Source organism: Erpetoichthys calabaricus, chromosome 10 (assembly GCF_900747795.2).
Source record: "Erpetoichthys calabaricus chromosome 10, fErpCal1.3, whole genome shotgun sequence".
Taxonomy (NCBI): Eukaryota; Metazoa; Chordata; class Cladistia; order Polypteriformes; family Polypteridae; genus Erpetoichthys; species Erpetoichthys calabaricus.
Window position 1 is genome coordinate 108,757,024 of NC_041403.2, and position 24,788 is coordinate 108,781,811.

The following is a 24,788-nucleotide window of genomic DNA, read 5'->3' on the forward strand; positions in this document are numbered from 1 at the left end:
AAGTTTGTACGTTGCATCTTCTCCTGAAAACATTTTGGACAATTTTAAATGAAACCGAAGTGCTTATTAAAAGATTTTAAGTTGAATAGTTGTATTTGATCTTGAGAGAATTCTTTGCATGGCTGCCTTCCACACCTTTTCTGAAATGCTGAGTAAGAGATCCTTTTTCCACTATACTCTGGGATCTTTGGAAGGAAGGGACTTTAAAATATTTTTATATATTATAGAAATGCTGTCTGAGTCTTCAAGACTAATCAATATCTCTTCTGGAATAGAAACAGGTGAGAGGTGAGGAAAATTGGACAGATTTAATTTAGCAAAGTTTCTAATTTGGAGACAATGGAAAAATTTTGTTGTTGGGGAAGCTAAATTTGGAGTATAATTGTTTGTAGGATGCAAAGACATTATTTATATACAAATTTCAAAATTACTTATTCCCATGTGTTTTCCAAACATTAAAAACTGTGTAAGTTTATGGGGGTGGAAAAATGTGGTTATTATATAGAGGAGCCACAGATAAAAGCTTCTCTTTATTGAAGTGCTTCCTAATTTGGTTCCATATTCTAAGTGAATGAAGGACCAATTGGTTGCTAGTATATTGATTTTAGTTTTTCCATGCTGACAGAAAGATTTGGTTTAAAAAGAGCTTTATATTGTCTTGCGATGATTACCCCTGGGTATTTAAAATGATTTGCAATGATAAAGGGAAGATGTCCGATCTAATGTTGTGTGCTAGAGAGTTCACTGGAAAAAGCAAACTTCTATTCAAATTAATTTTGAGTCCAGATATTTTTTTGAAATTCTGCTAGTGCTGTTTGGACTGCAGGCACAGAATTTTGTGGGTCTGATATATACAGTATCATATCATCTGCATATTGTGATGTTTTGTTTTCATGTCCTTCTCTGATAATCCCTTTTACCTCAGACACATTTTGAAAGTGAACAGCCAATGGTTCAATGGCAATTGCAAATAGCAGTAGTGACAGGGAGCATCCTGGTCTAGTACCACATTCTAGTTTGAAGTAGTCTGAAGTAATGTTGTTAATACAAACCAAAGCTTCTAGACTGGTGTATAGTAGTTTGATCCAAGCACATATGTTCAGGCCAAACTCAAATTTGTGCAATGTAGTGAATAGGTAGTCCCATTCTACCATATCGAATGCTTTTTCTGCATTCAAAGATAATAAGATCTCCGGGGTGTTAGACTTTATGGGTGAGTATATTACATTAAACAGGCATCAAAGATTGGAAGCACAATAATTATAATAAATCCAGTTTGGTCTTGTGGTATTACCGAAGGAAACACTTTCTTAATCCTTCTAGGTAGAACTTTGGAGAGTACCTTAACATCATTATTCAGAAGTGAGACTGGTTTGTATGATGCACATTGTAATAAATCCTTATTTTTCTTAGGAAAGATGGTAATTAATGCTTGAGGAAAAGTTTGAAGTAGAATTTTATTGTCTCTGGCTTCTATAAATGTTGGTAATAAAAGGGGAGCTAACTTAATTGAAATGTTTTTATAAAAATTGGGCAGGGTAGCCATCAGGACCTGCTGCTATCCCACTCTGAAGTGAGTTTATAGCATCTAATAATTCTGAGAGTGCCAGAGTTTGGCTCCAATTCCTTTGCAATGACAGTATCTAGCTGTGGTATCTGTGATGCATCAAAAATGCATTAACTGTGTCTTGTCTTCTTTAAAACTAGAATCCCTGAAGCCTACGAAAAAATTTGTAATCCCGGGCCACCTTAAATCCCTTCGCACTTCTCCAGCAGTGTCTTTTGTTTTGTAAATTTGCTGATCAGCACAAACAGCAAGCAGCCTGCTATCCCAAACCCCACCCACCGATGAAGCGGAGTCCGTCACAAAATTCTCAGAGCTCAAGTGTGTTTACCTGGGTGTGAGGTGCCTGGAGTTGTATAGGGTAAATAATACGGTATATTGTTATTTGGAATACATATATTTCATGGGGGTTCCGTGTCTACAATGATCTATGTAAATGTAGGATCGCAGGAAATGTGAGAAATGCGAGAAATGAAGTGAAGTGTATAATGTGTTAAGACTTTAGTCCAAATATCAAATAAACACATGCACTTTTATTCAAGAATATAACCAAAGAAAAAAAAATATTCAATTCACATGTTGCTGTCAATGAGTTAAAAACCCAAGCTCAAATGTCAATCGACAGAAAGTTGACATGTATTCTTGGATGGTGCAGAGGTAAGAACTTCTGCCTTATAACCAAAAGGTTGCAGGTTCGAGGCAAGGGGCTCCGCGTTTTGAGTAGTGAGCTGCTATTATGATTGCTATAATATAATAAAAACATACATTTAATTTGAGTCTGTAACACTCTATATAAATTTTGGCTACTTGTAAAAGTTAGCACATTTTTTATTATTCAGTTTTATTCTCTCAGTGATGTTCACATGGTACAACAAACATGCCTCTCTGAGCTGATGGCGTTTATCTCAATTCTCTTCACAAGAACAGCGATAACCACAATTGTACTGTGATTGATGCCTGCTCAGAATTGTTCGTTGTTTATCAAAGATATGATGGTCTAAGCATTATTAGGTTTACACCATAAAAAACATAGTAAGGGACGGCATTTAAATGACAGATGTTTCAAGGTATTAGAATTCTGTTTAATTTGAAGGCCTTATTATTGTATTTTTGGAGATTCACCTTACCTTCTTCACAGTGATGATGGCCTCTTGAGTATCCCCATCTGTTGTAACTCTGAACAGTTCAGCTCCTTCTTCATCTTTAATCAGGTAGCTCATATCTGTATTCTCTCCCATATCAGCATCTTCTGCCATTACTCTGCCAACTGGTGTCCCAACAGGTGCTGCCTCCGATACAGAGAACTGGTACATTTCTGCATGAAGATGAATGACAGTAAAATTATAATAGCACCCGTGTTTGGAGTCAGGGATTAGATACCTCATAGACATGTCTCCTCAGGACACTAAGGTATTATCTCAACATTGATAATAAATTTACAAGTCGAAAGGCAGTAAAATACAATGTGAACTGTAAGTGTATTTTTAAATAAGAGGAAAAAGTATAAATGATGAATTTTCAGAGCATTCATAAGACTAAAATGTAATTAAAGCTTGATAAAGGATGTACTATGTGAAAGAGAAGGGAAAATAAAAAAGCAAACAATAAGGATCCATTCATGTAGATTATCTCGAAAGATGGAGAAATGGACACTTTCAGCCTTGACTACATTTGTGCTTATCATGTTCTTTGTTCAATATGGCGGTGCTAATCAAAAAAATGCCACCAAAACATAAAGAGCAAAACTCATTGTCACTGGAGTCCTTCCACTGCCTCATAAAGCAGCCTTCTTTTTAATAGGTTATCCAATAATTAAAACATTTAAATAAATATTAATTTTCGAAGTGGAATTTACAAAAAAACTTATAATTACATTTTAATAAGGACTGATAAAAATTAATATGTTAACAAATCTGATTTCTAATACACTTCCACTTTATGTTTCATAAATGTTTCTGAAATTTTTTGTTGCTGGCATTTTCTTTAATTATCAAATCAGAAATATTCAGATTTCTTACTTTGTGGGAATCTTGGTGGGTTATCATTCACATCTGTAATGACTATCGTAACAGTGGTAGATCCAGACAATCCCCCCATCTGTCCTGCCATGTCTGTTGCTTTGATGACAAGTTCATATCGATCTTGTGTCTCACGGTCCAGATCTGCTACTGCTGTGCGAATAACACCTGAAGAAAAAATAAACGAAATAGACTAAGCTTGATTGATCAAGTGTCATATATTAAGAGATAGAGAGATAGATATGAAGGGCACTATATGATAGATAGATAGATAGATAGATAGATAGATAGATAGATAGATAGATAGATAGATAGATAGATAGATAGATAGATAGATAGATAGATAGATAGATAGATAGATCTCAAAGTGACAACAGGTCTCAGCAAAGCGATTTAAATACATTACAAATATAAAATACAAAATAGTTGATCAATACATATTCAACCCTTTAAATATGACACTACCAGATTCTCACCAGTGCAGCCAATTGTTTTTAAAAATCACAGAGTTAGTTCAGTTGCAGTCCAGCTTGTGGTGAGTCAGTATGGTGGCTTAACTGAAAAGTCCAAGTCAGGAGATGAAGACAAGAAAATATCCAACTCACTGAATAGCCGTTGGAGTCCAGTTAAGTCAGTCATTAAGAAATAGAAAGACTATGGCACAGCTGTAAATCTGATAGAGCAGGCCATCCACAAACATTGAGTGATCATGTAAGAAGACAACTAGTGATGTATCTCACCAAGAGACCTATGATAACTCTGACGTTACAAGCTACAATGAATGAGATTGGAGAGACACAACAACTGTTGCCTGAATGCTTCATCAGTCACAGCTTTATGGAAGAGAGGAAAAGTCAAAAATTTCACATGACGTCTTGGCTGTATGTTTGCCAGAAGGCACATGGGAGACTTTAAAGTCAGTTGGTAGGTTTTATGGTCTCATGAATAAATATCATGTTATGCTGCACATTATCAAAAGCACACCATCCTCATAATGAAGCATGGAGGTGGTAGCATCATTCTGTGTGAATGCTTCTCTGCAGCAGGTCCTGGAAGACTTGTAAGAATAAAATGCATGCAGCAAAATACAGGGAAATCATAAAGGAAAACCTGACACAATTTGCAAGAAACCTGTAATTCAGGAAAAGATTTTTCATAAAGCAAGACAACCCCTAAGACAAGTCAAAACTACACAAGAATGGCTTAATATCCTGGAGTGGCTGAATCATAGTCCAGATCTCAGTCTAATTGACAATTTGTAGCTGGACTTGTAAAAGGCTTTTCTGTCACATCTGACAAAGCCTGAGCAGTTTAACATAAAAGAATAGAGAAAAATGGCAGAGCTAATAGAGAGAGAGAAAGAATGACCTGTACACACAGACTCAAGGCTGTTGTGTCTGATAAAGGTGCCTCTACTAAATGCTGATTGAAGAGTCAGTACTGCCTCTACCTTTCCTGCAGGACATCTTTCATAAACACTACATTCATAGTGCCTGCAGTATTCTGGAAGACCATTCTCATCCATGACATGAACTCTTTGCTCTTTTACTATCTGGCAAATGGATCTGAAGCATCTACTCATGCCCTACCAGACTGTGCAAGAGCTTCATCCAGGTAGCTGTCAGAATTCTTAACAAATACAAATCCTAGTCCCTGTTAGCTGAGCTAACATTTCATGTGATTTTATACGTATATTATTTTTGTGTTTGTGTAAACATGTGTATTTCTCTTGCACTATACTTAACATTTGCCTTTGATGTATATTATTCTGTACATTTTTATGTCATTGGATGTTGTACTGTGGTCATAGAGAAAAGCAGTTTTATGTATACAGTTGCAGATGACAATAAAGTTTGACTTGACTTGAAGAATGTCAATACTTATTTGATCAATTATTTTCTGTATTTGTAATTAATTTAGACCAATTAATTTAGATCTGTTTTCACTTTCACATTAAATAGTATTTTTCTGTTTATCAATGCCAAAAAAGCCAAAATAAATCCACTTTGATTTAATGTTGTATAATAATAAAACGTGAAAACTTTGCATTTTTTATAGGCCTAATAGATAGATAGATAGATAGATAGATAGATAGATAGATAGATAGATAGATAGATAGATAGATAGATAGATAGATAGATACTTTGCAATTTGTATAATAGTATAAGTAAATACCTTGGTAACTACAGCATAACATGTCATTATTGCCATATATACTGTAGTCACAGTGCAGTACAATACAGGCTCAAATTACAGTATAGTTAACTACACTTCATACTCACATACTAGTATTAGTATCAGCCAAGTCATTACAGATGGAGCTGGAGAAAATTTAGACTTACTGTTGGTGAATTTATTACAGATTACATTTTATGTAAATGAGTAAAAAGTATTGCACTCAGGAAATAAAAATGTTAAATTCAATACCTAACAGAGGGTTTGAAACTTAAAAGTACACGTTATGAGAAGGACCTAGGAGTTGTGTTGGATTTATCACTTTTCATATCCAGACAGCATACGGAAACAGTTAAGAAAGCTGCTAGGATGTTAGTTTATAAAGCCCACTGAGTGCAGTACAAGCCAAGTAAGGTTACACTTGTCAAACCTCATCTGGAATAATTTGAGTAGGTGAAGGTTAGGTATTTGCTGGCAGAGAAAGGGGTGTGTTTTTTTGTTTTTGTTCAGCGCATGATTAAGAACAAATAAGGAGGAACTATGGTGGCTGATTCAAGTTGATAATTCTAAGCACTTTGCCTGGGGAATATTTGAGATCTCCCATGCTAGCAGAATATTTTTAGGAGGACTGATCAGATACTTTTACCTAGTAGACCAATGGAGAAATGTCGAATGGAACTGGTGGTCCATTTAGTTTTCATCATTTTGGGATCCTGGCATCTTATTCAGTTGGCAGTAATCTTCCATTAGGTTTGCAACATCTTCTAGGCTAGTATTAGTTATATCTAATCTCTTGCTTTGCACTGCCTTGTGATATATTTTTTTGTTGATATTCTCTCTTGCTGATGTCTAGTGATACAGAAAACCCTATGGAGTTTGCTTCGCCCTGAGTTTTTCAATATTGAAATGTTTGGGAACTTTGCCAAACTCCACAAAATACCTTGAAGCCAATTTGGGAAGGAGAAATTGAACTAGTTTTTAAGTGGATTATATTAGTGCACTGATCTTTGAAGTGTACCACAGGGCGAGAGCAGCATGTACTAAATATTCTGGACTGATTATTGTGGCCACAAATGTGAACTGAGTTGTGAGGGAGCAGTGATAATCAAATGCGCCACCGTGCCTCAAACAAAAAAAGACACACATGGCATGATAACAACAAACAAAATACAACAAATGGCCACAAACTAGAAATAAGTGTAACATATATTCATCATTGTACTCACACAGTGATGGTGCCATAAAGTGGTCACATGGGACTTGGTCATTCTATTGTTTGAAATCGCACTTCTGGGCACAGTTGGTACATGTTTTTGTTTCCCTTCTACCTGTGCAGACTCATACTTTGCACTTTTGTTCCATCAAGAAGATAGGAAAGCCTTGTAAATAGTAATAAATCTTTCATTATTATTATTAATTCACAAGATCGCATTCAGATGCGAGGAGTGAGAGGGGTGGCTCTTTTAAGGTTTGTTTGGACTTATAATAGCATATGGTTAGTTATGCTTACATAATTAGCCATGTGGTGCTGAGCCAGGAAACATCACACATGGATCAGTGTTATATGTCCGTTGGCAATACTCATAATATTCTCATTATCGTCACTTAATGTAACCATCAAATGAAAAGTTTTGATTTTAATGCATGCAGCTGGATTGGATCGTGTGTCACAAATGTTCAGAGGACAGTTTTCAGAGATCTTACAAGATGCATGTATTGCGTCTTACAAGATGTTATATTGGCCAAGCAAAGCATCATGTGGAGCTGGGAAAGAAATTCTACCTGTTCCAGGAAAATATTTGTCAAACAAGGTCACCGAGAACAAAACCTATTTCCTGTCAAAAAATGCTTTGACGAATTTCACTGATGAACAAACCTGATATCCTTTGTCTCCTGGTAATGAAACCAGCCTTCCTTTTACTCACTTCTGTGATTGTGATTTCCAATTGGCTAATCTTAATCTACGAGGAAGACTATTAAAAATAAAGACTCTTATGCATACCAATGCTAATTACTACCTAAAGGTCATATTTTAAGAGTCTTTAAGAGTTTGCACATTATTGCCCTAAATGTAATTAGCATAAAGAACAATAAAAGAGAGATTGTAAAATATATCTATAAACTGGCAAGCATCTTTAAACATTCATTTCCCAAGTTATCTTATTTCATTTCAGGATTACAAAGCCTGTCTCAATAAGATCATGTGCAAGGGAAGTGTCAGCCTTAAACAGGACACCAGTTCATCACAGGGCACACGTCCTCACACTCGCAGGGACAATTTAATCTCAATGATCAAACTAATAACAAGCATGGCTTTGAGACATGGGAGAAAGAAAGACTATCAAGAGAAAACATACAAGGGCTTAGGATAAGGCATTACATTAAACGTGTGGCCAGTGGGCTGACAACAATATATTTTTTGTTTTTTGACTGGTGATCATGGTATTTCTATGTACTGTAAATTCATTTTTATCACCTATATTTGCTCTTATATCTTTTTTACAAAGTTTTTGTTTGTAAAAAGTTTTTTTTTGGTTCATCAGTTGTAATATAGATTGTTAAAGAGAAGAACATCACAGTAATCTCTGATTAGACAGAAGCTTAATAAATTAATTTAATTTACGTTTAACTGTAAAGAGGTACAATTATGTAAAAGCAAACAAAAAAAATAGAAAGAAGAAATGATAGCATGGACGGGTGTCATTTAAATCATGTAAAATGTGCTCCAGCCAGTGAGCTTATTTTGTCACTCATGCTTTAAAGTTAAGAGCAAAAGTGGAAGAGAGTGTAGTATGAAACAGAAGTTGAGTTTTCAAGCAATAGAGACAGGGCTGGTGCCAGGGAAAAATCTGTAGGGGGCAGCTGAAATTCTGGGTGGGGATGGTGATATTACAACTACTGAAGTGAAAACTGGCTTGTACTTTCAGTCACAGTAAACAGTGAAGCAACAACAAGAGAATCCATACTAAAATCTGGTTTTATAAAATTAGTCGTATTGTTTACTCAATTATGCTATTAACTTCCTTGGCGGTAGCCCAGAGCCTGTCTTAGGTTTGGAATTCTATGTGAAAATGGCTAATTTCAAGTGCTTCTCAGAATAAGCTATTATGATCCAATGTACAGCATTAAGCCTGAACAACACTCTGGAAAGTATTCTTCTGCCAACTCATGGATTAAATAACACTGTACTGCAAAAAAATCATGAATATTTCTTTGTGTTTTGCCACAATATAAAAACACATCAATATTTTTGAGTGGAACAGAGCCTTCAACCAAAAAACACAATGATGTGAAAAAGAAAAGTGTGACAGCGTGAACTGATTAATCAGACATTGACATGGATAGTGAAACTGTTGACTACAGCAGTGTATGGACAAACCACCATGTTATACCAGGAGAATTCAGTCTTGTGAAGGGTCACCATTACCATCGTGCATGTAGATGCATGGTAAAAAGACAAAATGACTGTGATCAAATGGAGGGAACATAAAGATGTTAGCCACCTAAGCATTATGTAGCAACTGTCATTTGTGTAAGGGGAAATGTAGAAGTCACGAATCCTTGCACTGAGGTAGCATATAATAACAAAATTCTCATGCCCATCGTGCATCTTAGGTACTAATATCCATCTCATGAGCAAGCGACATATGAAATATTGTAAGAAGAGTGTGCAAAGAAACATATTCCTTCTGTACCGATTACAACATTGGGCTGTGTACTGGTGACTGTTTCAAAACATATCACACAAAGAATACTTACTAAATTTGCATGAGTACAACATTAGATGTACCTTTCTTACTGTGATTATATTGATGTTTTGGTATTTACATGTTTCTTTTACACATACAGTAATAACATTTCTTGTTGTTAAAAAAAATTGAATGTTTTTGGTTTGCTTTTCCAGGGGTAAATATAACACTGAGGAGGATATGTTTCCTCAAGCAAAATTTAACACGACCAAATCATGAATTCTTACAACATTCACTTTCCTTAGCAGATTAAAGATACTGAAACAACCCGTGATCTGGTGAAGGAAGTCTGAAACACATAGGCAATGGTTAATGGTCCTTGGAAGGATAATTTATTAGCTGTTTTGTAATGGGTATCAAGAGTAACTCTCACTGACATCTTGCTGGGAGACGCCTGGTAAAGTACTTGGACCTCCTCAGAGGAACAGCCATTTTGTGCACTTTATTCACCTTTCTGCTAGTCATTTGAACTTTTTCCTGTCCACCCTACCCACTATTATATTCTTCAGCTCAGCTCCTTTTACGCAGACCCATGGCTCCGCCCCCCGTATTTCCGCACAAGTCAGAGTCTCTGCAGTACTGATAAATGTTAATGTAAGATTAAACACACTATACAGAACTTGGAATATCTACAACTACTGGAAAATAAAATTTTATTCACTTAGTGAGCAATCAATTTATTCTCGCAACGAAAATAAAATCACCAGTAAGTACTGATACAGTACAAGAATGCTGAGAAAATACCGCAGAAGACTGTAAAATCTGTGTAACTGTGTAACCCAAGCATGACAATATGTGTGTGTGTGTCTATATAATAATTTACAACTAACAAAATCTTTAACAGAATTTAAATTTAAGAGAGAGCGAGAGAGAGAGGTTAGGAGTATGCGCTGATACAGCGCATTGCCGCATCCACCACACGACAAACCAACTCAGGATCCCAGATTAGGAACCAAGAGTAGCCATGCAACGGGTGACACCTCAGCACCACACTCTTTCAGATGGAATGGAACAGTGTGAGGTTTTTTATGGTGGCTGGAGTGTCAATTCTGCCACAATCCCCCACGTTTTTCCCTGCAGGTTGGAGGGCCTACATGCAGGGATGGATGCAAGTTAATGTCATACCTAGGGCGGAGCAATTGCAGGTTAAGGGCCTTGCTCAAGGTTCCAAACAGAGCAGAGTTCCTTTTGGCATTTACAGGATTCAAACCGGTAACCTTCCGATTGCCAGTGCAGATCCCTAGCCTCATAGCCACCACTCTGCCTAAATTTAAGAGGATATCTGTAATATTTTGTAATTTTTGTGGCTGTTATTTGATATGTGAAAATGTGTGTTATGTTTAGTTTATATGCATCAAATACAATTTTATTGCAAAGTATTACTTTTCTCTTAGAAAGTCCAATTCCTTCTTAAATACCTTTTTTTTCCCTGCAACTAGGAGATTTAGCCTCAAGTAGAAATCAATATAATAGTTTAGAGTATCAACATACTGAATGCCTAAAAAGAGGAAGTATCTCTTAAATTGTCAATAATTAAATTCCAGTTTCGCAACCGTACTTGCAAACAGAGCCAAGGAGCCGATGTAGTTTTTAAAATAGTAAATGGGAGGCATTTGGCCCTAATCAATTGTCTCAGTCTCTTTAAAAATGGGATGAGAACGAGACAATGTGTGATAATTTCCTCATTTTAAAATATTTTTCTCTGTTAAAAAGTGTTTTTAATGATGAGTACATGGGAACAATCTTCCTTAGTGCCTTTGTTTTTCAACAGGATTTAACAAAGATCAAAAATACCATTATTTACTTACAAACCAGAATACTCTTTCAGACATTCTCATAATTGTTATTTGATTACATTTGAGAATACATTTCTTTCTCCTCAAAAAACAGCTTAAAGTGATCAGGTAAAACAAGTCTTATAGCTAATTTCTGAACTCCAACCATCCATTTATTCATTTTCAGATTCAATTTTCACCAGTTCTTGGTCCTAGGAAGCCAAAGGCTGTCCCAGCAGCATCGGGAGGAACAAACCATAGACAAGATTTTATCAGGTGCACACTCACACTGTCTCTCACATTTACTTATTCACCAAATACCCTCGCATTAACCTTTGGGCTTTGGGAGAAACCAGGAGAAAAACAATATGTAGAGAAGGAGAAGACATAACTGCTACCCAAAGAGTGGCCACTTTCAGTGCTCAACCCACCGTCCTGAAACTACAAGGCAGAACTCTTATAATAATAATAATTTCAACACTTATAATAAAATGACAGTATGTGTATGACAAGCAAAATTAACACATATCTCAAAATCAATTTCACATATCTTAAGATATCTGAAACTCACTTCCAGATATATCAAAGTTTTTCCTTCTACATTTTAACATTTGTGCAATATATTTTGAGGTGTCCAAAATACATTTCAAGATATTTCAAACACATTTTCTGATATCTCAAATTGGCTGTACATGCATTATAAGACATCTGAAATTCATTCTGAGATATGTCAAAACCACTTTCTATAAAATTTCTGTTCTTTCAGTGGGACGTCCTGTCTATGTCATGATATTTTTAAATATACTGAGTATCTCAAAATACACAGGAATTTTTTCAAGGACCCTTAACATGTTGCCAGGATAAAATCTGTCTTTGCTTGACCCCGAAATGAGTTAACTAGGTTTGAGAATGTTAATTTATCATTTTGATAATTGTATTGTATTTATTATCTTTAAGTATGTTTATAACTAGCATAGTGAAACACCTGTTTATTAAAACAGGTACAATGGTAACTCCATCTATTTCAATCATGCCGTGCATTTAGGAATCTCTGTTCACTGGATATACTTGCCCTTATATACAGTACCTCTTTCTTTTTGCTTCTTGTTGCCTTTTCTCCTCTGAAATTGAAGACCTCTTGTGGATACTGGACATTTTATAAATAAAGATTTTAAATTTAATGTTATTATGTTCTTACTATGTAGTTACATACTCGGTGGATGCATTCAAAATAGAAAGAGAAATATATCTTCCCTGTTGACATCTTAAAGGACATTAATGACTGCTTTCAAGCCCGATCCCATTTCTTATTATATTACAATTCTGTTTCTAACTATTTAACGTTAGAATGCTAAAGGGGACAACAAACACTCAGGTCCATTGTCAGTTATTATGAGGAAAATGTCTAAGTATTTGAATTAATAGCATTGTACCTATATGAGGCTTTACATCATCAAGTTTTCCTGCTTTGCAACTAAACTGTGCCACTCAGATGATGTAGGTACACTCTGTTGTACAAACTGAAATGCTGAGCTGGTGTGGAATGGAAATTTTCAGTTTACAGATAACTGTCCTTTTTATATTATAAGAAAATGTGTACTTGACAGTTTTCAGAAACTGTATATGTGACCTTTAACATATATTACTGATGCTGACCTGTGTGAGCAGTTCAAAAGAATTTGACTTTACCAGAAAGCTGCCTTTACCAGAAATGTATTTTTATAAACTGTTCTTCCTGTTTTACGAATAAGCTAAGCTATGAACTCATCTGTAACTGCCGTCTATTTTAAGCCCTAAAAGGCTCATGCATTAATCTGCCTTTATACGAACTTGTAAAGTGTGCACACAATCAGCTGATATAAAAGAGCTGAACTCTTTCCTTTCAGCGCGCATGCTACTGACACTCCAGTCTAGGTATGCAAGAATAAAAGAAAGCTTATGAACATTTCTTCTGGTGTGAGACTCTGACTCCTTCCATTTTACGGGTCAACAATTCTTTCTTCCACAGTTTTTTGGCACCCCAGATGGGACCAAAGACGATCGGTTGACTCCTTCAACGGAATTCGGTCCGGTGATCTGACCTAGACGGCAGACTGTCTTTGAGCTCCGACAGCAGGAAAAATCAGTTCCGGCAAACCTTAGGACTGCCCTGCGCTGGTCGACTTCTGTGAAAGGAGTCTCCGGTCTCCTTTGGACGTCCCAGAGTACAGGTCTCCTTTTTACTACACCAGTCATAAATATCTAGACTGGGGTAAGTACCCCCGGGGGAACCGTTGGGTATTTTGGGAGTTTTTTAGGGTTATTTTTGGGTGATATTGAAAATTAAATAGAAACTACCTGACGGACCTGGAAAAATCTACTCATATAAATAAGTGTTAAACTGAACAGAAAGAAAGATTAGATATCCTTATTGGAATAAAAATTAAGGGAATAGTTGACGGGACATTAAGGTGTGTGGCACACCAGGAAAAGAACCCGTGTTCTATTAAACGGCGATAAGGTTTTGAGGTTGGGACAATAGTTTAACACAGGAAATATAGACTCTTAAAACAGGAAAAAGAAGAATAAAGTGTACACTGGAAAAGAGTAGATCTTCATTGAAGGAAAATGGGTTCTGTCAGTAGTAAAGAAAAAATAAAAAATAATGAACAATCTGGGGAAAGGGGGAAGGGGATTACATTGGAAGGATTATTTTTGGAGGATCAACAGATGCCGAAAAAGGGGTCGCCGAGAAAATTAGTCGAAAAAAGTATAGGTTTAGATTTTAAGAAAGCATGTAAAAGTGGAATAAACAAAGTGGGGGCCGTTGGCCACTAGAGGGAACAGGTGAAGTAAATGAGATACAAGAGATAAGGAAGATTCTGTGTAGAAATACACAGGGATGTTGTAATGGAGGTCCATATCGGATGGACATGTTTGACAGGTGGGAATTGGTCATTAAAGATCGAAATCTGGAGACTGTCCAGAAACAAAATAAATTATTGAGGGTTAGTGAAGATAAGAATAAAAAAGAGAAAGAAGAGTTATTAATTGCGTTACAGAAAGCCCGAACCCCTGAATCAGGAATGTCAACAGCCAGGTACAAAAAGAAAAATGATCCCAATAAAGACCCGATGTATCCCGTAATATGTCCTCTTCCACCACCACCTCCCCCTGCCCCTCCAGTAATCCCGAGTGCCCCTCAGGTGTCAAGTGACTCATCAGAGGATGATACTGATGCCCCTATAGACTCAGGGTCCACTCATACGAGTTCTGGTCAGACCCCTGTTGGTCGCAGAACCAGAGCACAACTAATCCAAGGCCCAGTTTTCTCTGTTTCTTCCGTCCCTCCGAGTTCCCAGAGATCCTCAGATTTCACCACCTCCTGTCCACTAATAGAGGTCCCCAATCCCCGCTACAACCCTGCCCAAGCAGTGAATGCCCAAAACCCCACCACTGTTATGATTCATCGAAACTGGGACATTCAGGAATTGAAAGATGTTGTTGCTGAACTGCCGGACCCTAAGGCGGTGGGTGGACTGAAATTTGTGGAACAATTGGAACAGTTGGATAGTATGTATAAGCCCAACGCTGTGGAATGGACGCAGGTGTTAAGACGAAAGCTAGGCACTACTTGGGCCACTGTAAATCGAGGTACCCGAAATGGGCAACCTTGGGCTTGGAATACTGCTCTACATCGAGGGGACGGGGTGGATGGAAACATCGCATTCCAGGAACAATGGGAAACTTTGAAACAGAATATTGCAGGAAAATATAAAAAGGGCACAGATTGGTCACTTATTTCTGCCGCAAAACAAAAGAAAGATGAAACAGTAGATGAATGGGCACATAGAGTACAAGTCTTGATGGTAAACCACTCTGGTTTGGAGAATGTGGACGACCGACAACGTGCTGCCGTGCCTCCTTTTGTTGCAGGACTGAGATCTGACATACAAAGTAAAGTACGCACTTCCTGTATTGGATGGGAAAGTGCTGCATTTGAGGAGGTGAAGCGCCATGCAAAAACAAGACCAAACTGCTGCTAAATTGTTGGCAGCTCAAATGAATTATTACACTGGGGGACGAGGAGGTCCTCCAAATCGCCGTGGGTTTGGTCCAAGAACAAGAGGACGAGGAAGAGGCCGAGGATTTGCCCAAGCCTCAGGCCCTAACCAATCCTCCTCTAGTCCCTACTGTTGTTACCATTGTGGTGAACCTGAACATTTCAGACGAGACTGTCCGAATCGAGGTGCACCTCGCCAACAACTGGGTCACCCCACTTTCAACCCCATGTTCCCTTCTGAGGACTATACTCCTGGTTTTCCAGAGAATCAAGGATGGCCATAGGAATCCACAGGGACCTACTGTTCTGCTTTACTTTCTCCTCTTTTGACTCCAGACTCTGAGACTGATCCTTTTCTTCCCCTGCATATTAATCAACAAGAGACTATGTTTCTAGTGGACACTGGTGCCACACGTTCAACTCTTTCTACAGTAAAGGTCCCTGCCTCGAATGATACAACCACCGTCCTCACCGCCTCAGGCCAACCTCATGTTCTTAAGGTCTCTGTCCCGTTACATGTCCAATCTAATCTGTCTGGCCCTTCCATCTCTCACCGTTTCCTCCTCAATCCCTTATGTCCTGTTAACCTTCTAGGCCGTGACCTCATGTCTAAATTATCTCTTTCCATGTCTGTGACTGAACATGGTTTTCACTGCTCCTCCCCAAAGTTATTTTATCAGGCCACCCGTCTTCGCCCCTCCTTTGCAGCTTGGACCCTTCATCCCACCCCCACTTCCATGCTCCTCATGGCTGTACATTCCTTCCTCTCCTGTGTGTTTCCCCTACTCCAAGTCCCCGAGATTGCTCACTGTACAGCCCAGTATTTTCCCTCTCATTCTGCACTCCTCCCCCTCCTGCCCACTCCCTATTACATGTTGGTATCCCTCCTTTCCCGTGGTTGTCTGACATTCCGGATTCTCTTTGGGCTCTGGGAAAAAATGATTATGGTCGTATCGGCCAGTGCGAGCCTCTGGTGATCCACCCAAAATCCTCCTTCCGCCCGCATCGCGCTCAATATCCGCTCTCTCCTGAGGCGGAAGCTGGTATTTCTGCTGTTCATGCCGACCTCGTAAAACGGGGTGCTATTATTCCTATTTCTTACTCACCTGTGAATTCTCCTATTCTCCCTGTAAAAAAGGCTGACGGTTCATGGCGTTTCGTCCAAGGTCTGCGTCAAGTCAATGCTGCTATTTTTCCTCGGCCTCCCATTGTTCCAAATCCCTCTACCATTCTCTCCACTATTTCCCCTTCTGCCCGATATTTCTCTGTAATTGACTTGGCCAATGCTTTCTTTTCTGTTCCTGTCCATCCCGACTCTCAATTTTGGTTTGCTTTCACTTTTCAGAACCGCCGGTGGACATGGACTGTCATGCCTCAAGGGTACACTGAGTCACCCTGTGTGTATGGACAAGCACTTGCACAAAATTTAGAGGGTTTCTGGCCAGAAGGAGGCAGCACACTCATTCAATATGTAGATGACATTATGTTATGTAGTGACACACAGGTCTCCTGTGAACAAGACACACGAGCATTACTTTTGTTTTTAGCAGAAAATAGACATAAAGTTTCTAAAGCTAAGTTGCAATTGGTTCGCACAACCGTGAAATATTTAGGCCACACCATTACTGACGGTACGAGAGCTCTTTCCTCTGATCGTGTGACCACTATTCAAAATCTTCCTAGGCCCGTCACAAAACAACAAGTCATGTCTGTCCTAGGCATTCTTGGGTATTGTCGACAATGGATTTTTAAATTTCTCAGAGAGGGCCCAGCCACTCCAGACACTGGCCAATACCCCTGACCTGCCTTTGACAGGCCGGGTAACCTGGACTCCGGATGCTGAACGCTCCTTCACTGATTTACAAGCGTCTCTTCTTGCTGCCCCTGCTCTTGGATTGCCTGATTATTCTCATCCATTCACTCTGTTTGTGGACGAAAAGGGGGGATATATGAATGCAGTCCTAACACAATTACATGGGGATAAACAAAGGCCAGTAGCCTATTTTTCAAAAAAGTTAGACCCGGTAGAAACTGCCCTACCCCCTTGTCTAAGAGCAGTGGCTGCAACGACTGAAGCCGTGTTAGCCAGCACCGACATAGTACTCATGAGTCCACTGATAGTAAAAGTACCACATGCCGTACATTCCATTTTAATACAGGCAAAAACCTCACATTTAACTGCCGCTAGAGTAGTACATTATCAAAATGTGTTATGTACCTTGTCTAACGTGACTATAGAAAGATGTTCGACTCTCAATCCTGCCACGTTACTTCCCACTGGTGAGGACGGAGAACCACACAACTGCCAGGAAGAAATAACTCGTATAAGTAAACCACGCTCAGACTTACAGGAAACATCTCTAAATTCAGGTGAAACACTTTTTGTGGACGGCTGTTCGCTAAGACTGGAAAATGGAGCTCCATCCACCAGTTATGTGGTGGTCCAAGGGGACCGCCTACTGGAAGCAAAGCGACTCCCATCAAATTTAAGTGCACAAGCAGCTGAACTCATAGCATTAACCCGAGCCTGCCAATTGTCCGAAGACAAGGAAATTACTGTTTACACAGATTCCAGATATGCTTTTGGGGTGTGCCATGATCATGGGGCCCTCTGGAAATTGAGGGGTTTTAAGACCAGTACTAGCAAACCAATACAACATCAGGCATTGATTGAGGCATTGCTGGATGCCATAACCAAACCCTCAAAATTGGCTATTGTAAAATGCCAGGCACACACTGGTAAACAGGATCCTGTCAGTAAAGGGAACGAATTGGCTGATTATTATGCAAAAGACACCGCACACAGTAACTCTCCGATTTCTATATTTCAGCAAAGTCAGGACCTGAACATGGATAATTTGGTTGTTTCTTTGCAGAGTGCCGCCACTGACGCAGAAAAAAGACAATGGAGCAAAGCAGGGTCTCTTCAAGAAGGTGTTTGGACCCACAAACAAACTAACAAACCTTTCCTCCCTAAAGCTTCTTTCCCAGGAATGGCTAAAATAGCTCATGGACTGGATCATGCAGGAAGGGACGCCATGATACAGGACATACAAAAAACCTGGGAAGTAACTGGGTTCTCGAATTTTGCAGATCAGTTTTGTAAACGATGTGCCTTGTGTCAGAAATTCAATGTAGGAAAAGGCACACAGGTAAGTCCCGCCGTCACCCCTAACCCAATGGGGCCATTTGAACATTTGCAAATGGATTTCATTGAGTTAACTCCGTCAAGGGGCTACCGATACTGTCTGGTCATTGTTGATGTGTTCTCCCGGTGGGTAGAGGCTTTTCCTTCAAAACATAACGATGCTAAAACAGTAGCAAAAGCTTTGGTCAAAGAAATCATTCCAAGATGGGGTATACCACAGAAATTACAAACTGACAATGGGACTCATTTCGTTAATACGGTCATAAATGAATTGACCACCTGGCTCCAAATTAATGTGCACCACTATTGTAAATATCATCCACAAAGTGGAGGCATAGTCGAACGGTGCAACGGCACCCTAAAATTAAAATTAGCCAAAATATGTGAACAAACTAATCTGTCTTGGCCGGATGCCCTTCCCTTAGCTCTGATGGGATTAAGGGGTCGGACACATCGACAATTGGGACTCTCGCCGTTTGAAATTCTTACCGGTCGGCCCATGCCCATTGGTATGGTTATGGGAAATGTGAACTTGCATACTGTAGACAATGATCTTCTTTCTAATCTTACAGGTCTTAGAACCACCCTAAAAGAGGTTCATCAACAAGTGCAGCAGGCCTGGAGAGACAGCCCGCCTGTTAAAGATTCCCCTATTCCATTGGGTACCTGGATTCTGGTCCGCGATACTCGGAGGAAACATTGGCATCAACCAAGGTGGAGAGGCCCATTCCAAGTCCTGCTGTCCACTCCCCACGCGGTAAAGGTTGAAGGACTCCCTGCCTGGATCCATGCGTCTCATTGTAAACCATGGCGAACCTGAAGATAATTCTTACTCTGTACCTCATTGTCCCTTCTGGGGGGCAACGGCGGACGGGAGGTGACAGGCTCCTTTATCAGGCCAAACTGGCTAACAACGATAAACATCCGAACATTTCACTCACCACCGGCATCACTACTACTGTGAGAGTAGACTTTTGCTATATTGTGGACTGTGGTAACGGTCGCCACCTCTAACACCCCACCTCCAAATACCAATAACACAGATAAACCCATAACCCACATTTCTTATTTGAACATCACCACCCTTTATTCCACCTTTTCCATAGAAACTGGGTACGGTGACCAAAACCGCTGGTTGCAATGGATCCTCTATTCAGCCCGACAGGTAAACCAGTCTGATTGCTATGCTTGTGCCACCGCTCGCCCCCATCTCGGCACTACCCCATTTCCCTTAACAAACCTTTCTGACCCTACTGGCTTTCCCTGCCTTCTTTATTTATTCACTACGCCCTCTCCTATACATACTAAGTGCAATACTTTACACACCCTCTTTCCCCCAGTCCCCCCCATGACTTCCCCAATGTTCAGACCCTACCTTGGTGATTATACCTGTTTTTTGCGCGTCTCTTCTAACAAGACTGCCGTTCCCCTGGGTGCCCCTCCCCCTCCTTATTGTTCAGTCACATATAATGTTTCCATCGACCCTACCCCAAAGTCCTCCCTGCCAGCCGATATCTCCATCACCTGGTTCACCTCCCAAGTCACTGCACGTGCGGATGTTTGGTGGATGTGCCGAAGGTCCAAATTGCTACATATCCTTCCACCAGACTGGACCGGTGCCTGCACCCTTGTCCAACTAGTGATGCCCTTCCGTCTCCTTCCCTTACATGGACAACAACCCTCCCCTACCCCCTATCCTCATAGGATCCGTAGATCCCTCGTATCCCTCGCCAATTTTTCCTTACATGGCCCTGGTGTATATATTGATTCCATTGGGGTGCCCAGAGGTGTACCTAGCAAATTCAAAGCCCGTGACCAGGTTGCAGCCGGTTTCGAGTCAATTTTTCCCTTGATCACAATAACCAAAAATGTGGACTGGATAAATTACTTATACTATAATCAGCAGCGGTTCCTAAATTTTACTAACGAAGCTATCGCAGGCATACATGAGCAGTTAGATAAAACCTCACTTATGACCTGGCACAATCGCCTAGCCTTGGACATGTTATTAGCCGAAAAAGGAGGTGTCTGTGCTATGTTCGGAGATACCTGCTGCACATATATCCCAAACAATACTGCTCCTGATGGCTCCATCACGCGTGCCCTGGCTGGCCTAACTGCCCTTTCTCTAGAATTGTCACAGAACTCTGGGATTGATACTCCCCTAGATGAATGGTTCGCGTCATGGTTTGGCCCCTGGGCCCATTTTTTTAAATCAGTTTGTATCTCCCTCGCGATAGGTCTCCTTTTGTTACTACTCACTTTGTGCTGCATCGTTCCTTTAGTCAGGCATCTGGTTTCCCGTCTTTTTTCCAACACCATGGCAAAGGCTTTCCTCCTCCATGAAGAACGCACTCTCGTCTATGATCCTGAGAATGTCTCCCTTTAGTTACCCGATTCTTTTTTCTGCTCAAAAGGGTCGAGTGTGGAATGGAAATTTTCAGTTTACAGATAACTGTCCTTTTTATATTATAAGAAAATGTGTACTTGACAGTTTTCAGAAACTGTATATGTGACCTTTAACATATATTACTGATGCTGACCTGTGTGAGCAGTTCAAAAGAATCTGACTTTACCAGAAAGCTGCCTTTACCAGAAATGTATTTTTATAAACTGTTCTTCCTGTTTTACGAATAAGCTAAGCTATGAACTCATCTGTAACTGCCGTCTATTTTAAGCCCTAAAAGGCTCATGCATTAATCTGCCTTTATACGAACTTTTAAAGTGTGCACACAATCAGCTGATATAAAAGAGCTGAACTCTTTCCTTTCAGCGCGCATGCTACTGACACTCCAGTCTAGGTATGCAAGAATAAAAGAAAGCTTATGAACATTTCTTCTGGTGTGAGACTCTGACTCCTTCCATTTTACGGGTCAACAATTCTTTCTTCCACACTGGCATTGCTAGAATTGCTTGACTTGGTTAAGCTTTAACAATTGGTCTTTCGTTTAGCATTCTTTATTGATTAGGTTGATTGATTAGTTCTGATCTGATCATTTAGTTGTGTAGTTTTTATATTAATTATGTACTGAGTGCTTTTAAAGGATAACAAGGAGGTATGCTCATCATTCACAGCATGGCAATGCCTAATAGATAGGGAATATAAAACCAGACAATAACCTGGAGAGGGTCTTTCTTCTTTACATCTAAGAAAGACATAAGGTACTGTGAGGCTCTGTAACAAAGAATAGTGCCACTTGAAGTGAAGGACCATCTTAAAACTACTGCAACTATTGTACAAGAGTCCAGGTTGTACATTTTATGGTACTTCTGCCTATGCTGTTTATGGTATCAGTTAATTATGCTATATTAAATAAATAAACAGTTTGCCTGCACTGCTAATCTGCCTGTCAGGTGAAAGTATCATATAATATTACAGTTTGGTGTATATGCTCCCACATAAAAGGAAGTTAAAGTTAGGATTTGTGTGGAAAGAAAAGCATTTTCCAGGTTAATACATCCACAGTCCAGTAAACAAAATCCAAGAATAGAAGTCTAAAATCCAAGAAGCCAGATAATAAAAATTACAAAAACAGAACTCTCCAAGTGTTGGACAACCAATGAACGATTGCTCTGCCCTTCAATTTTGCCAAAGTATGATTGCAAATGGAGGACCTAGCAGCAGTGGCACTAGGACGGTCCTGTCTCCTGTGGTTCGACTCACAAGGCACAATAATGGCTGCACATTGAAGGATATGGAACTTAAATAATATGTGATACATCAACACAACAAAAATTATAAAGAAAGATAAAAAAATGACAAAATACCTAAATCAGTAATAAAACACAGAATACACGTAGGCCAGGGCTGGCTGAAAGACATCAAATGCACATTTTCAAGTTTTGCCCGCCACCTACCAGAAATGTATTCTCCAGTTAAGTACACCTTATTTATTGAGGAAAAATTACAAGCCAATGATATGTGAGTATGGTTGATTTCAGAGTTTTTAGGCTCCGATAACCCCTTGTTCACTTTCATCAGTCTGACTCCTTGTAAGACTTATAGGATAAGGACTTTCTTTCCTTTATTTGCATTCATTTTTGCCACATAGTATGAGTCCCTTTTTGAATCGTCTCGACTGATCTGTGCTGATCTGAATGCCAAGCCCATCTGTCAATACATGAACTGTGCACGGTGGTCTACTGCTTGGCATAAACAGGATGTCAAAGATTTTGAGCAGGGGCCAATATAGAGGAACAGAACAAGTCCTGAGAGGAAGGGTATTTGTTTTAATTTGTCACAGGTGACATTTCTGTCTAAAAGTGTCACTAATTCCAGTAATGATGTACTGCATGCCATGTTTACCTAAAGGCTCTACCATCTACAATAATTTTCTTTATCCTTTCGATAATAAGGTAGAAAGCTGCATCTTCTGATCACACACTCAGATTTGTACAAGCATTAATACATTTAGCAAGGTAAAGGAGAGCTAAATCATTCATGGGTTTATAAGATAGAAAGAGGATTTAAAAAAAACAGTTCTGGGCTGAACTGGAAGTCAATAAAAAGTCTTAAGTAATATGATTATAATTTCCAGTTCTTATTGTGATCCTTACAGCTGAATTTTAAATGAATTGTAATGTGGTGAGAGAATGATTTGTACTACATGAAAACAAAGCATTACTGTAATCAATTCTACTCATCCAGAATACGCAAATTCATTTTTCTGCATCCTACACAGCAAGAAATCATCTTAGTTTTGACATATCAAGAAGCTGGATGAAGCAAATCTTTGATAATGAATAAATGTGAGTATTAAGAAAAGACTTGAATCGACAATAACGTATTACACCTACACTTATTTTTTGATCAATTGTTTATTTTATTCAGGGATAAGTGCAATTAATAACAATGAGTAACATAATGAAAATGGACCAGATGAGCCCCCCACCCCCCTTCTGCTTTGCTGAAAAGGCATTATACAGTAAAAGAACACCTACATTTTCAGCACATTTAGCAGAATTTAATTCTGAGTACTGTAAAATGCACAGCAAACTAAGAAATGTCTTCTAACTTATGTATATGTACATTGTCTTTTTACAGTAAACACTTTTATCCAAGGTGACGTACACATCATACTGAGATATCAAGAAAATTATACAGTTTTAAAGATGTGTAGCTTTCTTCTATCCATTGCAGTACTAGGGTGTTGTACCGTGTTATCCATTATGAATGTAGAGAAAAGCCAAGCAAAATGACACCTTTTATTGGCTAACTAGAAAGATTACAATATGCAAGCTTTCGAGGCAACTCAGGCCCCTTCTTCAGGCAAGATGTAAGAAGGGGCCTGAGTTGCCTCGAAAGCTTGCATATTGTAATCTTTCTAGTTAGCCAATAAAAGGTGTCATTTTGCTTGGCTTTTCTCTACATTCTATCCATTGCCTAATTTCAGCAAAGAATGGGATGAAAATATTATTAGGTATCATAGAGGAGAAAAAGCCATTCAGCCTAGCAGTCTAATCCATCTTTTTTACCTAGACTGTCCAACATCAAGTCGAGATTTAAAGGTCCCTAAAGTCCTATTGTCCACCCCACCACTTGGCAGTTCATTCCATGTGCCTGTGGTCCTTAGCATGATGAAAATCTTTCTGATGTTTGTACCAAATCTGCCCTTAACAAGTTTCAACTGTATCCCTGTGTTCTTATTGAATAATTTATTTTAAAGTAACAGCTAAGATTCTCTGTACTAATTCTCCTTAATCTCCATTTGCTTAACCTGAAAATGTTGAAAACCTTCGATTTCTGCTCATAGATCATACCTCTGGACTTTTTCTAGTGCTGCTATTTATTTTTTGTAATACAGAGACCAATTCCAGGTGAGGCCTCACTAGTGCCTTATATAACTTAAGTATAACCTCTCTTGTCTTGCACTCCACACATTGTGTCATATAGCTGAACACCCTCTTAGCCATCTTGTTCACTTCTGTACCAAGTCCACAATGACTTCTAGATCCTAATATCATGGACTTTCAAATTTCAGACCAAACATTGTGTAATCAAATCTAATAATGCTACTCCATACATGTAACACCTTACATTTACTTATATTAGATTTCATGTGACACAAATCTGCCCAAGCCTCTATACTGTCCAATTCCCTCTGTAACAAATTGAGCTAATTCTGAGTCATCTGTCCTTCTACCTAGTTTAGTATCATCTGCAGACTGTCAGCGTTCACTTGTGCTCAACTTTTCTTCCCAGTTATGCTGCTCTGACCTACTTCCCCAGTGTTCTGTCTCTTTGTTGGATGTGCTATTTCCTGAGTATGGACTGGATTTTCACTAGGCTGAAATACGTCTTTAGTGAACTACTTTGA

General features: G+C 39.0%; 1 protein-coding gene across 1 annotated transcript in view; it reads right to left on the bottom strand.

The window, feature by feature from the left end:
* LOC114659307 (cadherin-22-like) overlaps window positions 1-24,788 on the bottom strand; it is a 785,264-nt gene that overhangs the window by 357,167 nt on the left and 403,309 nt on the right. The window contains exons 4-5 of the mRNA XM_051932845.1: window positions 3,583-3,750; window positions 2,692-2,879 (exon numbers count right to left, since the gene is read on the bottom strand). Of these exons, the coding sequence (XP_051788805.1) occupies window positions 2,692-2,879; window positions 3,583-3,750 (356 nt within the window). The remainder of the gene's footprint in view (window positions 1-2,691; window positions 2,880-3,582; window positions 3,751-24,788) is intronic.